Source organism: Salminus brasiliensis, chromosome 5 (genome assembly GCF_030463535.1).
Source record: "Salminus brasiliensis chromosome 5, fSalBra1.hap2, whole genome shotgun sequence".
NCBI classification, from domain to species: domain Eukaryota; kingdom Metazoa; phylum Chordata; class Actinopteri; order Characiformes; family Bryconidae; genus Salminus; species Salminus brasiliensis.
Window position 1 is genome coordinate 14,822,977 of NC_132882.1, and position 16,598 is coordinate 14,839,574.

At 38.7% G+C, this 16,598-nt stretch overlaps 1 protein-coding gene across 1 annotated transcript; it reads left to right on the plus strand.

The window, feature by feature from the left end:
* Positions 1–1,532: 1,532 nt before the first annotated feature.
* Positions 1,533–4,231, plus strand: mcl1b (MCL1 apoptosis regulator, BCL2 family member b). Its single transcript, XM_072679549.1, has 3 exons — positions 1,533–2,377; positions 2,886–3,136; positions 3,443–4,231. The coding sequence occupies exons 1-3, from the start codon at positions 2,017–2,019 to the stop codon at positions 3,557–3,559; spliced, it is 729 nt and encodes a 242-aa protein (XP_072535650.1). The 5' UTR covers positions 1,533–2,016; the 3' UTR covers positions 3,560–4,231.
* Positions 4,232–16,598: the final 12,367 nt, after the last annotated feature.

A 16,598-nucleotide genomic window follows, 5' to 3' on the forward strand; every position in this document is an offset into this window, starting at 1 on the left:
CTTCAAGACCTGACTGTTCACTTGCTGCATAATATTTTCACCCCTTAACAAATGCCAATGGAGATAAAGATAATGTTTTTCACTTCACAAATCAGTGGTGCTAATGTTATGGCCAATTGGTGTATGCAAATAATTGTTAAAGACCAAGACTACTAATCATACAAGCAGTCAAGTGAGCTCCAGCTTGTTGGGAATGAAAACCCAGCAGTTACACTGGCCCTTTGCGGTCTAGATGACTCCTGTAAATGATTTGCTGTATGGGAGTGTAAGCATGCAGAAGAAATATGAGAAACAAAATGTTTCAAAGGTCAGAGTACATGAGTCTTCAAACATACAAACATTTCCCCATCCTGTTACACCTTAAAGTTCATTTCTCAGCACGACTTTGCGGACAACTACTTTCTTGTCCAAACCAGTGAGATGCATAAGTAAGACTATCTGCTTATTTTCTAGTAGAGCTGGCTAATGGTTAGATTCCTGTTTTCTGTCCTCATGGAACACTTGTATGTGTTCAGAGCAGAGTGCTTCAATGGGAAGCAACAGTTGCAACAAAAAAAACCCCACTATACATGACTAATAGTATGTCCTCATACTTCTATAATAGAATCATGATATGTGATCCATAAAAGAATATAAGCTCTCCCTTGTCTGGGTTTAGTATCAAAGGGTAGTCATACGGTATATTATTTGTTTCTGTGCTAATTATCAATGTAAACAAGGAAGTAGATAACCCACTCCAAAACACAAGGGCGGCATGTTTGGCTCTACAGCAGCATTTCCCTGTTGTGCTTTGGGAATATCCCTGTGGATTTTAATCATTTTCCTTTTCTAGCTCAACAGTTGGTACTTGTTTTAGATTGGGATTAAGCTTAGTCCCGGACTTTATTTCCTTTTCAGTGATACACTATATAGACACTGGGACACTTGATTTTTACAGATTTATAGTACTGGGACACTTGCTTTTGTTGGTGTAACTGTCTCTACTGTCCAGGGAAGGCTTCTACTAGATTGTGGAGAATTTTTGTGAGGATCTGATTGCATTCAGCAACAGTGTTAGTAAGGTCAGGAAGTTGATATGATATTTCTATTCTATTCTATTGGCAAAGCATCTCTACAGATTGGACAGACTGCGTGTGCATTTGCACATCAGTGTCAGCAATGGGTGCAACTTAATGCTTTGTTTTTAATAAGCGGACACTCATTGAAATCAATGCATTTAGCTACTTCAATATACATATATATGTAAATATAGATATAGAAATGTATTATATATGTAAATTGTTTCCACTGACAAGAACATATAGTCCACAGGATCCATCCCTGTGTGGAAAGGGGGCATTAAATTCTTCATTAAAATGTGCAGATATGTAATTAAGTAAGACTGCTGGACTAAATGCACAAATCTTTATAATAATACTTTTATGAAAGCATTTCTTTTTATAGACCAGAGTGCAGGTGTATGAATGTGCCAGTAGGTGGCGCGAAAGTCACAGGCTATGCGCAGCTTCTCCGGAACTACAGAGGAAAACAACCAGGGACAGTAAACATGTCTCAGCAGGGCTGTTTCACATAAACAAGAGTCCAACCTAGGCTGTCTCTGAGTCTACTGGACTGCTAAACACGATGTCGATTTTGTTACACGGCGGGTAAAGAAACACCCGCGCTGTTAGTTTCTGTGTCCTCGGTCTGCGCAGTTTATTTTTTGGTGCGGTCAGCGGGTGCGGCAGTGCTACGCTGTCGACGTGTGCTTCGTTTTAGGTAGCTAGGGGGAGGAGCCACAAACTACACATTGCGGCTCCCTAGCTAAATAACTACCGCTTCCGCCTTAGTCTTTCTAGAAGACTGGATCATGCTGGTGCTAAGCGTTTTGGTAGGAGAAGCTGAGCAGAAAAGTAGCTAATTAATTGATACAATGTGACCATAACAGGTCTCCTAATTCGTAGTCGCTATCGTAGGGTCGATCGGTCAGTTAATCCGGGATCAGAATCCAATGCGAGAAGAAGAAACGTCGTGAAAATGATCAGCCCGCAGGATTTGTGTCTGATTAACAAGAAGACTGAAGGATGTGGGGCCGACATTGTTCCTCGGCTCGGTATGGGAGCACTCACTCTCGGTATATCGTCTGAAACGAGGACGACCAGGCCCGGGGTTGGGGACGGCTCGCTGCCCGGCTCCCCCTCGTCGGACTGCGAGGAGTTCACAGTAGACCACTGCAAGGAATACGAAACCCTGGACGGAGACACGCGAGAGATTATCAGCGACTTTTTGAGGAACTTTAGCGGACTCTCTCGGTCCGACGGTCGGCACAGTGCTGTTGTAAAGACAATGATACGAGTGGTGGACGGCCTGGTGGCGAAACATGGGATCGTGTACAAAGGTAGCTACTGTTTAAAGGTCGACGAAATTCAGGTTTCCAAGGCCTTGTGCTGCCTAACCGGAAATACCAGGAAGCGCCTTAGCTGGCGTACTTTTATCCATTTGCTTATTATCTTTAAAAACAGAAGCACACTTTTTGTAGTTTAACGTTGCCGTGCTTATCAAAATATCTGGCGAATACTCCTCAATGTTAGTTTTTTAAAAAGAAGAGTTATGGTTAGAATTAGGGACGCATGAAGGGGCCTTTAAGGGAGCTAGTGCTAGTGAACACAATTTGAGTGTATTACATGTCTCTGAAGTGTGCTTCTTTTTTTTATTAAATAAAGTGCTTAACAAAAGTGGAACTACGGTGGAGTAACAAGCTTTCCAGATTTGCATGATTGTGGTCTGAAGACATTTCTGGTCTGTTTGAAGACCTTGCCTTCAGGATGTGATGAGTAATATTCAAAAATGTGCAAGTGTGTGGCTCTCATGGGGAAACCTGTATTGCTTGTGTTGCTCTCACTCAGGTATGCTTAAAAAACTAGACCTGGAAGACCAAGACGATGACATGTGTCTGATTAGGACAGTGGCTAAGGAGCTCTTCAGTGATGGCATCACCAACTGGGGCCGAATCACCAGCCTACTAGCTTTTGGGGCAGTGGTGTGCAAGCATCTAAAAGACATGGGCCGAAGCCACTGTGTGAGTCTGGTGGGGGAAGAGATGTCCTTGTATCTTCTGTCAGACAAAAGGGACTGGCTTCTGAAAAATAAAGCATGGGTAAGTTACTTGGATAAGTCAGTAATGATAAATGGGGGTGGGGGTGGATTACAGGATTCTTCTGCTTGCATATCACAGATGAATACAATGCAGAAGACACCTTGGGTCACCACCTCACCCAGTACATACACTATTGCTTTTTTTTTTTTTTTTTTTTAAGGACAGTCACTGTGACTGAATGTAACCTTCATGTGTTATGAGAAGTGCGACAGATCAGTATCACTAGTTCTGCATTTCCTGTTTTTTTTTTTTTTTATGACGTCTGAACATGATTGTCTGAGCTTTTGTTTTTTTTGTCTCATTCAGGATGGCTTTGTGGAATTTTTTCGCGTTCCGGATCCTGAGTCAACGATGAGGAACGCGTTAATGGCCTTTGTTACTGTGGCAGGTCTTGGCGCCAGCATTGCATTTCTGTCCAGATAAGTTCAGTGGACATTGTGAATGACCTTGGACTTTTCTTTTAATGAATATATAAATAAAGGACCATAAAGAATCCACTACGCACAATCCCTGAAGTCCAGAACTACAGAAAAGACCTGACTAAGTTGGGAAGACAGATTTATTTTTGCTCTATGTACAGACTCCTTTTACTTTTGATGCAGAATTTATTTTTATATTAAAATGTTTTAGAAACACTCCTTATTACAAACATTGCTGTATGCTGTTCACAGTGTCTGATGATTGATAGAAATGCATTCTTACTCTTTGCAACAAACAGCTAGATTCTTTTTGAGCTGATGGTTAACCGAAATGAAATGAAATTACTCAAATGAAGCTCAAAATTGAACACTTCATTTTCTTACTGCTTCATATCTGTTCAATTTCAACAGCGTATAATGTGAGACAATGACTAAGCAGATCATTTTTCAGATATATTTAGTCCTGCTCCTACACAAGAGGGGCTGAGAAATAAGCTTAAGGAGTTCACACATGACTTAAATTATTTCAGATTGGTTATTTGGTGCTTGTCTATGAAATGTTTCACCTGGTTCTGATTAGTTTGGTCACACAATTTCTATTTGTTTCCACCCTCATGAAACACTTGTCTGTAGAAAAAAGAAAGGTAACACAATAAACAGAAAGCTATTCAGTTCATCATGCAATTTTCCAAGTGATTTCATACAAAAGTTCTTGTTTTAGCTATTAAACCGTAATTGCTTCATCATTAAGAAGCATTATACTTATTCATACTTGCAGCAGGTACTCAGAGTCAGATTTTCTGCGTAAACAGCTGACTTAAACATCAATTATGTTGTTTAAGAGGAAGTCATCAAAAAAAAGCAATGGGCTGGACTGCGTGCACAGCCCAGCAGAAACGGATTGATGTTTAGCTGCTGATTCAAGATGATAGTGTTACTCTGTCATATGTTGATTTTTGCACTCAAGGGATGCAAAGCTATTATTACCTCCTGGCAAACATGCACACTGGGGCTTTAGGACCCCTCCTACCCTCCAGCTTTCTCCAGTCACCACAAACTGTAACCTTGGGAACAGTAACAGCCTTGCTCTTCAATGCCAACTACTTATTCAGTCATAGAGTTTCCTTAATCTGGGTTGGTGTCGTATCTGTATAAAACTAGGAACGTTTTTAGTGAGTTCTTCCATGGTCATACTGGTTTTCTTGACCTGAAACCTCTTCAGGCTCTACCGTTCTTACTCCCACTGCTAACATTAGTATGGTGATATTTTTGTCCTGACCTTTAGAGTAATGTGTCACTGTCCCTATACTATTAATTATTTTCAGCTCTCGGTACCTTTAATTCCTTTACATTAAGATGTAACTTATTTAAAATAGTGTGTTGGTAGGGGTATGTAAGGAGCAATGGTATCACTACTCTTAGGACAGAAATCTGCTTTGAAATGCTGATTATTGCTGTATGAAACCGATGAAAAAAGGAATTTATGAAATGGTTAAAGCATGACTTTGCAAAGTCATAAGACATAGAAAACCTGTGGTAGAAAACTTGTGATATACCACTCATTGTTTTAGGATCAGCACGTCTGGATTCAGTGTTGGAAACGTGGTTTATAACTGAGATTTTAACTGGCAGTTGGTTAAGAACTATATGTTTTTACTGTCAGCTGAACTTGTTTATTATGTTTGCTGTATGTACCTTATCTCTGTATCTTAAAAGAAGTCGGAATTGACTCAAGACCATCACGTGTTCAGTGCTGACAGATGAGAATAAGGCCTACGATTCATGCCGGAAATGTCACAATGCTTTTTGCATATTCAAGTCACCATTGGATCGGTGAAAGGTCATCACTTTGAGTGGTAAATGGTGATATTCACATGTAAGTGGAGAAGCCTGGGCAATTTTAAGGAAGTGACAAAGGTCTATTATCAACCCCTTGGAAATTCAAATACCGCAGAGATAGACTAGACATGGCGTCAGATTTATGCTCGAACACTAAAGCTGCCTTCACGTGCCAGTCGGAAGATCCTGCTTCCCACTTGAAATTGGAATTAGGAGCACGTCACAATGAAGTGGTTTGTTGTTAAGGCGACATGAAAAATGGCGGTTAATGTGACGGATATTTGAACTTTGCTAGCAGAGTAGTCAATTGACATTGTTCTATAGTAAGTTAAAGCACATAGATTACATAATAAAATAGCATTAAAAGTGGTTGCACTGTTAAAAATAAAGGATTATGTACTAAAACTCCTCTGCCATGTTAAAAGGTTGAAGGAACCCGGGTATCAAAATTATCTCAGAATTTCCCACTAGAATGGACGACTTGAGGACCCGAGATGCGAAACCCGTATTTACCGTAATTCTGTAATGAACGCATCTATACAATTATAATGAAAAAAATGCCAATTGCTTTATTGTTTTTAAATAACAAAGATTGTATTTTCTATTATTATCTATTTTTCAATTATATTTTCTATTCTATTCGACTGTATTAACTATTATGCTAACTATTATTTTAGTAGAGCTTTACTAGCTGTGAAATAAATCCACAAAACATAAGCTTAATCATGCACTGCTTTTATAATGGAGTTGGAAGATTGGCCCATACAGTCGTAGCTGAGATCTCCCGCAGGTAGAGCATTAGTCCCAGTCTGAGACCTCAATGTGTTGAGTGTTTTTGTTTGTTCAGATGTGCTCTGTCTCTGGTTACAGGCCCATCCACTGGGTATAATGAGGATTACCTGAGAGTGGCACACACAGGGCTTTACCTGCTGCCTGCACCAGCACCTGCTGTGGTTACCTGATCCAGATAACACATGTTTATTAACCAATGTGGAACACCGGTGACAACGAATCCACTGCACTGCTCTAAATCACACTGCAAAACAACTAATAGGTACACCTGAACCTGAAATGTTCGAAAAACCTTTAATTACTGTGGTTGTAGCCTTTATGTTTGACTGAACATAGTTATACATATATGATATATCAGGAATGGAACTGCCATGAAGATAATATAGTTTTTAGAAAAATGTATAGGCAGGATGTATGAAATGAATTAACAGCTTTCTGTTGCCATTGCTTGCTTCCTGGCTCACTACTAAGGTTCTGTAAGATGCAGTATCAGATGATGTGCTTCCTGTCTGGTTGTATTTATGTCTTGCATGTCCTTTTAGCCAAATCATTGCAAAAACTGCTTGTGTGCTGAGACCATTAGGAAATATAAAGCCACATGCCTGAAATTCTGATATTGCTCAATTGCTCAATGACTTGCAAGCAAGACAGAGAAAGCCATCTGTTTAATAGGGATCTGTTGACTTCTATTCCAAATCATAAAAAACACTTTGCTAAAGTTATTCTTTAGCTATACATATTTGTTACAGTATGCTGAGTTTTTTAAAGGAAGGAAATGTCCTATTACAATTTCCTTTGTGTTTTATGTCATATGGAAACACTGTTAAGGTTTCACAACATATTGTTCACCTCTCAGTCTATAACGTCCATATATAGAATTTAAGCTGCAAAAAAAGTTAATTCACAGTTTCTCTAATGATAGGTGAACTAACAATTGACATATATCCACCTGTTCAGCCTTCCAGTTTAAACCCCTCCCATTCATACTGCAGCTCTCTGAGGAGTCCTGTAGCTTGGAGTGCTTTTAAAAAAAGCACAATGAAGGACAGCCAATCAGAACAGAGCTATGCTATATCTGCCTTAAAGGCACGGTTACAAAACCCACCTGTTTAGTTATAAGAGATACAGAGAAACTGGAAAATGGTTGTGTAAAAATCAATTATGACTTTTTTTTTAACATAATTGAACAAAATAAATAAATAAATAAAAATCTTCAAACACATTTCCTTAAACAGAACATTTGGATCCTAGTCTATACAAAGTTGCTACAGATATTTTTCGGAGTAAACAGCAAATGTGTCAAAAGTATTTACTTTCTTTACTCAGGTAGAAGTGTATATACTAGGGTTTAAAAAGACTTCTATAGAAGCTGAAGTATCAACTTAAGCTTTTTACTCAAGTAAAAGTGTAAAAGTACTGGTTTCAACACTATTAAAGTATAAAAGTAATGTAAAGAAAACAAAGGCCAAAAGCTTAGGCTGTGCCATAGGGGCCTATAGTCCACTACCCCACCTCCCAAAAAAAAAAACATTTTTCTAATAGCCAGAATGACTGTAATGTTATATTAAAATGTTAATGTTGAAAGATTTTGGGATGCACAAGACAACCTGTTTCAGCTGCATATGCCCATTGACAATGAATGAATTTTAGTAATATCAAATATATTAAAGGAGCATCTAGGTGTACTACTGAGCATTAACATGTCAGAATGAAATAGGAGTAATGAGGCTATTTTTACATTGTAAGGAGTAGAAAGTACAGATAACTGTGTGAAAATGTAAGGAGTAGAAGTAAGAAGCTGCAAAATAATTACTCCAGTAAAGCAGGTTATAGATAACGAAGTGTTTATACTTCTTTACTTGACACCTTTTAAACAGCAAAGCACTTTTGTTAGTCGCTCTGAATTAGAGCGTCTACCAAATGCCTTAAATGTAAATGTAGATGACAAGAACAAGAACTAATTAAAACTAATTAAAACTAATTAATTAAACAAAGCTAATTAAAACAGTAACATGAAATGACTGTTACAGCATATGTTGTCTAGTGCATGGTGTCCAAACTGGGATCGCTGTGGGTTTGTGGGTTTGTTGTCTTCTAATGCTGTATTCGAGTAGTTTTGTGAACGGCGGAATCCCAATTCTTAGACATTTTTTAATGGCACAGCTGGAAAAGTTGTTTTTACAGGTGAGAAATGTAGACAGTAGATGAAACACAAGGTTATAAGATGTGCAATACTTACAAAATATTGTACAATATGACTCTTCATCTCTTTCACTGGTAAATTAAATATACCTGATGTGATATATGTGCTTTTTAATTTGGCCAAGAAAAAGCATAATAAGTCATGTTATTTAATGGATTTTATGAGGAAATTCTGAACCTTGGGTTCCTTGTGATTTATGTACTTATATGGGTTTGTGAGTTGATGATCTCTATCCATCCATCGCTGTGGGTTCGGAGCCTACCTGGAATCAATGGGAAAAGGCAGGAATTACAACTCTGGACAGGGTGCCCTGTCCATTGCCAGTCCATTTTTCTACACACAAATCAACAAAACTATTAGTTGAATCCATAAAATAAAAAGCGTTATAATTATTAATTAATAATTAAAAATATATATTTTAGGTAATTTTTCAAATTAAAATTGTAAACTATTTTTCACTATTTTTTAAACACTTAAGTAGAAGAAAAATGATCATTACTTAAGTACTTACTACTCAAGTACATGTGTATATACATATACAAGTACATATACATCCATCGAGAACATGTGTGAGTCAGAATAACTAGTTACCACCCCCCACTAGGCCTCCAAACATCTGCCAACAGTCTGTCACTTTGGCTTTCTGTTTCACAGTAAGGGCAATGTCCTAGGCTAGAGAACAGTAAACGTTGGGAGTAACCCTGAGCCTTTGCATTAGAGAGATATCCACGTCAGCAGTCACTAAAAGAGATATCACTGTTGGCAGTAGATAAGAAAAGGCAAAGAACAGACACTGTATGGTAACGTTATCAGTACAGGATTTGGAGTAAATATAAGCGCATTATGACATAAAAACCCATACTGCACCACATCCCCGAGGAATGTGGTGGAACAGATAGTTTAGGCACTGTACTGAAACTCTGACAGGCTGTATTTATAAACATGAACAAACTTTGTGTTTGCATGACAGTATGTTTACACAGTAAAGTAACATTTTGATAGATTTGTACCTCTCCTTTAGTTTAATTTATTAATTTATGTTTTAATCATTCATTGACTAATCTGCTTCTTCCTGGCCAGGGTCGCACGGTCGCAGGAAGCCTACCTGGAATCACTGGACACAAGGTAATAATACCCACTGGACAGGGCAGCAGTCCCTCACAGGGTACCTGTGGGTACCTCTCGGGGTACCTACATCCAATTACTCACACACACACTTAGGGGAAATTCACCTACCATGTGTTTTTTTGGCAGGTGGGAGGAATCCGGACTAACCGGAGAAAACCGACAGAATTGTCACTGTAGTTTCAGACTACGTTCAGCTTCAAACGTGACACCATTATCAAACTTAATTCTACTAATTCATCCAATTCCTCCACTGATTAATCTTCCCACAACATACATGCATCCTTAAAAGCAGGGAATTTCTGTTCCACCTTAAATGGTGCTGAAGTAACAGAATGTTACAGAACTGCAACTGCACGCATACTAAAAGAAACCATTACAGGTACTTCCAGAACTTACTTGTAAATAGGTATCACCATAAAACTGTTCTTGATGGACATGTTCTTGAAAAATTAATTTTAGTAATGAAACTTGGTCTCATGGACTCATTTCTGTTGCAAATTATTTTTCTATTTGAAACTTTATGCTGGGCATGGTGACCTTTGGCTTTTGAGGTTCTACTCCAAATAATCCCATCCAATTGACGATACTTTCATGGAAATCATACAATCTGTGTATGCATGCATTGGGCAACAGTGTTAACAATGGGTGCATCTTCACACATTATAAGGGATATCTGGATACTTTCGGACATGTAGTGTAATTATAATAGAGAGCATATTCATCCTTAAAAAGTGAGCTAGCATCAGCCTCTTTTTAGACTGAACAGTGCTCAAATCTGGAGACCCGAAGAGCAAGTTGACCATAACTATTATACAATTTAAGCATGGCATTTTAAGTCACTCTACCAAAGATAGCCCACTAACCCAATGGCTGAGGCTCATGTAGAGGACCTAAATGATGAGGCGTAATTGTTTACAAGTTTCTTAAAAATAAAAGCTGACATTAAATTAAACAGCACCAACCGTCACTGATAGAGCAAGAGTGGTGACTCTTCATGTTAACCCTGACCACGTAATAACAACAACACAAACACTTAAGGCAATAATAGGCAATAACGACAAACACAAAAGACCCCCTATCTATAGCCCCTACCCTAATAGATCTCATTCTCGTGTGCCATGATTGACAACTTGCAGGTCCAGGCATGTCTCAAGAGAGAATGTTTTCGGGCGTGATGTTTAGTCTGTTAACTGCATTAACATGAACGAGGGTCACCCCCACAGTCACACCAATGTCAGTTATCAAAACACCTTAAAGGCCTGACATGCAATTTGAGAAGACAGATTTTATTTAACATCTGTTAGATTTTACATTAAATCTGTTATTTGAAATATGTATTATTAGAATTTTAATCCAGGATTGCTGACGTAGTGTGATGTTTGATCAGTTACTGGTTCTGACTTACTAAGAGCTGGACTTTAGAGGGTGTTTGGTTTTGTCCCCCGGTGGGTGCCTCCATTTGTTGTTGTGACTAAGGAACAAATGGCATTTTCAACCAATTGAATTTACAGATGGGTCTGTACAGAGGTCAGTGGATCCTGGTAAAAAAGCAACAAAGCTTTGGGCCCTGCTTGTCCCCATCAAAACCATTATATGTTGTGTTTTAGACATTGCTGGTGATGCATTGGTGGTGTTTTGGACACTGGGAAGCTGTAATTATTTCATCTGCACTTTTGATGGAGTCTGTCACTTTTTATGTCTGTCACTGTACTTGGAACTAAAAGATGTCTTTGATCTCCTTGGTGGTTGAGAACTGTGATGATAACATCTCAATAAAGCATTGAGGCTTTGCTGTTTGAAGGTCTTGTTGTTTTTACCCATAAAGAGGACACTCTGTCATCTGAGTGTATAGTATAGTTGAGGGTTGAGGTCACATAGTGGTTGGTATACACAAAAACAACACCAATGAGCTCACACAGCCCCAGGTGGCACCATGACTGTAATCATCAACAAAGAATATGGCAGAAAAGCACAATGGTATTTTTTTTCATGCTAAAATGATAGTGGCATCTGTGATGGCTATCCTGACATCAGATGGATTTAGATGGATACCTCAAGTTCCACAGGTCTAGGCTAACAAATATAGCTGTCCCACCATAATTACATGGTTCTATGGTCTAAATAATCTTTAAACACTCTTATCTAATTGTGAGATCAGACATGATGATACACTACATGCACTGAGGGCTTGTGACCTCATTCATTCCTTAAGCTTCCATTCACGGTCTGGGTCAAGGTCTGCATTTGAACTAGACATGACCACATTATGCTCAAATATCATTTACAGCATATTCTAGAAGTTCAATTAAGTTGAGATTTCAATGTTGGAGGTGTGAAACATATTTGGACTTATTAAAGATTTGCTGCAGACTGACAGGACACTGTCAAAGCTCTGTATAATTATGCGGTCCTCAGATCTCATGCTCCCTGTAATTAAGTGCTATTTATTAGTTTTTGTGTAAATGGGTGTGTATGTTGGGGTTGGTGTTAACGTAGAAAACTGGGTCAAGCAGATGGTATCTTCTCTGTTTAGTCCCCTACAGATATACAGATAGAAGCTTTGTTCATGTACAAGTACATTCAAAACAATACATGGTACACATGACATGATACACTCTTAAGAATAAAAGTGTTACAAGGAGCTACAATTTATACATTGAACACGTGCAGAGTCAATTGCTACAGACACCCCAAACTTCATGTGGCCTTCAGATTAGCCCAAGGACAGTGCTTAGAGAGCTTGGAATGGAATGGGTTTCCATGGCTGAGCAGTTGCATCCAAGCCCTACATCACTGAACACAATGCCAATTGCATTGATATAAAGCATGCTACCACTGGACTCTAGAGCAGTGGAGACGTGTTCTCTGGAGTGATGAATCACACTTCTCCACCTGGCAATCTGATGGACAAGTCTGGGTTTGGTGGTTGCCAGGAGAATGGTACTTGTCTGACTTCATTGTGCCAAGTTTGGTGGAGGGGGGTTTATGGTGTGGGGTTGTTTTTCAGTTGGGTTTGTTGGGTTTGGTCCCATAGTTCCAGTGACAGTAACTCTTAATGCTTAAGCATACCAAGAGATTTTGGTCAATTTCATGCTCCCAACTTTGCGGGAACAGTTTGGGGATGGCCCCTTTCTGTTTCAACATGACCAAAGTGCACAAAGCAAGGTCCATAAAGACATGGATGAGCGAGTTTGGTGTAGAAGAACTTGACTGGCCTGCACAGAGTCCTGACCTCAATCTGATAGAACATAGACTGTAATATTGTACAATATTTGTGTCTGACCTCACAAATGAGCTTCTAGAAGAACGGTAAAAAGTTCCCTTAAACACACTCCAAAACCGGAAAGCCTTCCCAGAAGAGTTGAAAATGCAAAGGCTGGCCCGACATCATATTGTTGTTACTGTCACATTTGAAAGTGTGTTTTGAAACTAATCTAATCTAAATTGCATTAACTGAAAATGCATAATTGCCAATGCTTTTTAACACATATGACACTTTAGAAATGTCTATGTCACTTATGATTCATCTACAATAAACCATGCATTATGCATCACCTGAGATTGTGCAGTTCTCTTACAACATACAATTCTGCTAACCTTTATGATGCACAGTTAAGTGCTCTTGCATGTGTAATGAATGTGAGTATAGTCACTGCTCACTGACCTTTAAGCAGATCATGCTAGTCCTGCTAACCAATACAAGTGCACAACAGATGTGGCTGTGACTTGGCTTTGAATTTGATGCGGATTCGATGAGGATTTAGAGCTTTTAATTGTTTCCTTTCAATAAAACAATAAAAATGGAATAAGTGTGAGTGTCTGGTCTAAAATTCTTATTACATAATGAAATTAAATAATATGCTAATATAAAAGTGAAGACAGCAGCAAAAACCCATTTTTTGTAAAAAGGAGAAATTAAGCAGATGACTTAAAATATTCCCCCACAAAGAATCTCCTTGTCCCTTGACCAGCACATTACAGTTTAAGACACGTTTATAGATCCTCCCATGAACTTTCCAAGAGTAAGGCATAAAATCTACCAGGAAGTGACAAAGACTCAAAGGACAACATCTAAAGAACTACAGGACTCTCACCCTGTCTCTGGTTACACTCACCTTAACTGTTGCCATTTCTGTAGTTGTAAATTAGTGTCTCACAATGCCATGGAAGAATGTAAGCCCACTTTTCCTTGCAGAATAATATATATATATATATATATATATATAAGAAACGCATTTCAGTGTGACAGGCATTTTATGTTGAATAGGAATGAGAGTAAAGTCTAGGCGTGGATGTGTTTGTTTATAGCACTACCTTGAGGTTAACAACTTTCTGTTTCATTTCAGATCAAGCCTGTGTGAAATCAGAAACCACAGATCTCTTTAAAAATTCCCTAAATGTGTAAGGGTACAAATGATAACGTAATGTTACCATTACTGATGAAAAAACAACACAGAAGTCATATTTGTTTATAGACCCAAACAGGAAGCAACAAAGTAATTTACTCCCATTTCTCTCAAGGAAGACAGAAAAAAAACAAAAAAAAAAACAACAACAATATATTCCTCAAAATAATCTGACAATATTATTCAGGCGTCATGTAGACAACAGTCAAATACTATTGTTTACTGTCAAGTGAGTAAAGAGCAATACATAATGCAAATAGTTTGATTGAACAACATATCTGAATATTCAGCTCTGCACTTAGAAACAATGGGCCTATTTTATCAACCAGAGCAAAAGTACTGATCTAAGACCAGCTCACTGCAGCTGTCTAACTGAATTTAGTGATTAAATGATATCAGACACTAACTGATACCAGATCAGCATTCTTACTCTAAGAAGTCATTGTCTGTAAGGCAGAATCTTGTTTTTGACCAGCACTGGGGATTTCAAACAAACAGACAGTAAAAGCGTGTTGTTGCATGCACATGCACACCCACACACATTTTCTTTCGATTTCTCTGGGTGGAGAGACATGTTGGCACTATATGGGCAATATGTCTGGACCCTTTCTGTGGGATTTTGTGCTATTGTACATTTGAGGTTTGATTCCTTGTACAGGCCTCAGGGCTATCTTTGTTATTTCACATATTTGTTAGGTTTCATGTCAAGCACATACTTGCTCCAACTTGTTAACTAAACATCAAGCTCTGTTTGAGTCAAGATCCGTACTCTTTAAAGTATCCCAGAAAAAGTTTATGTGGGACATTTCTAACTATTGCATTTGTCAGTAGATTTATATGTGATCAGTGTTCACAGTGACATGGAAAACAAACTCCACTCCAGACTGTGCAATTCAGCACTATTCATGAAGACAGGAATGCTGAACTTTGCAGTAAGACTCATTGAGGAGGTTTATATGTTTATCAACAATGGATGGTTTAGAAACTTGTATTGGGCATTTTACTTACTTAGAGAGCTGGATCCACTGCATTTTACATTTAATCCCAACTGTTTAACGGATGACGCCATCTCCACCACATTCCACTTACACCTCACTACCATGGACAAAGACACTTACGTCAGTTCAGTATTTAACACCATAATTGATCAACGTCTGGTTAAAAAAATGTGCCTGCTGGGCCTAAACACCTCCCTCAGTAACTGGAACCTGGAATTTCTGATTAAGAAACCTTAGTCAGTCAGAATTGGAACTGGTGCCCCCTAGGGCTGTGTGCTCAGTCCACTGCTGTTCACTTTGACTCACGGCTATACTACAAAGTACAGTTCAAAGCCCATCATCAAGTTGGTAATGACACAACCATGGTGTACTGGTGCAGGCAGAACCAACAACCTGTCTCCTAATGTGGACAAAACTAAAGAGACCAACACCAGCTCCATAGCCAAGAGGGCTTGGCAGCACCTCTACTTCAGACTTCTCAAAACACAGGGACTAAACTGAACTGCCCACAGCCTTTAGCACATATGATTGCACAAATGGTTGCACATTGCAGTTAGTCTTATAGTCTTGCATAGCATTGTGTTGCTCCATGTTGCACCATTGTCCTGGAGGAACATCATTTCAGTCCACTGAGTACTTGTACACAGTTGAATTGACAAATAAGACCTCTGGGCCTAAACTAAACAGTGGTACAGCACTGTCCAAAAAACAGGGGACACCCTTAATTAATTTAATTAGCGGTTGAAATAGACAATAAACTTGACAAAGTTGAATACTACAATTTCAGTACATGTAAGCAACATCCCATAAACCTCAAGCACTATTGTCTCCTCTTTCCATTGCAAAATTAACTTAAGTAAAACAGAGCAGTAAAATAAGCCAACTCCAAAGAGCCAATAATATGTATACAAGCCTCTACTTAAACACACCTTAGCTGCCTCGCACATGTTTTTCTCGTGTACACAACGAAGAGGAATATAACAGGAAAGTTTCTAAAACTCAAAGATAATGAAAATGACAGAGCAAATTGGCATCTTGACAACTGTGAAAGGCCATCAGAACTATCCCCTATCACACAGCACTTATAACATATCTTTGAGGAAGATATGAAAATCACATTCTGCTCTTGCTTCACAGGAGTTTACATCTATCCCTTCACTGTGAGAAGACTACTTAACAGTGGGGGTCTGAACGGATGTGAAGCTGATCAAGTCCTTACTTAAAAAATAAAGCAGATAAAAAGGAAGAATGCTTGCAAATAAAAGAAAGAAACCGCTGTACTGTACTGTACTGTACTTTGAACAGTTGACACATCACCCAACGAGTCCAGACCTCAACATCATTGAAAGTGGCTGGGGTGCCTTGAATGGGGAGCAGCAGAAAATGCTTGACTGCATTTTAGAGGTGTGGAAAAAATGTCCTGCAGATTTGAAACACTGAAAGCAAGTGACCTAAAAACAAAATTATAATCATAACCCAAACAATAGTGGGAGGTAATGAGAAGAATAATCGGCTACATCAAGAGATTCCACTTGAAAAAATAAAAAAACACAAGAACCAAATTGTGATGGATAGAAGACTGGGTCAGAGCATTTTCAAAACATCAGGAAGGTCATCTGGGGTGTTCCTGGTATAAAGGGGTCCGTACTTTCAAAAATGCCACAAAGGAAGGACAAC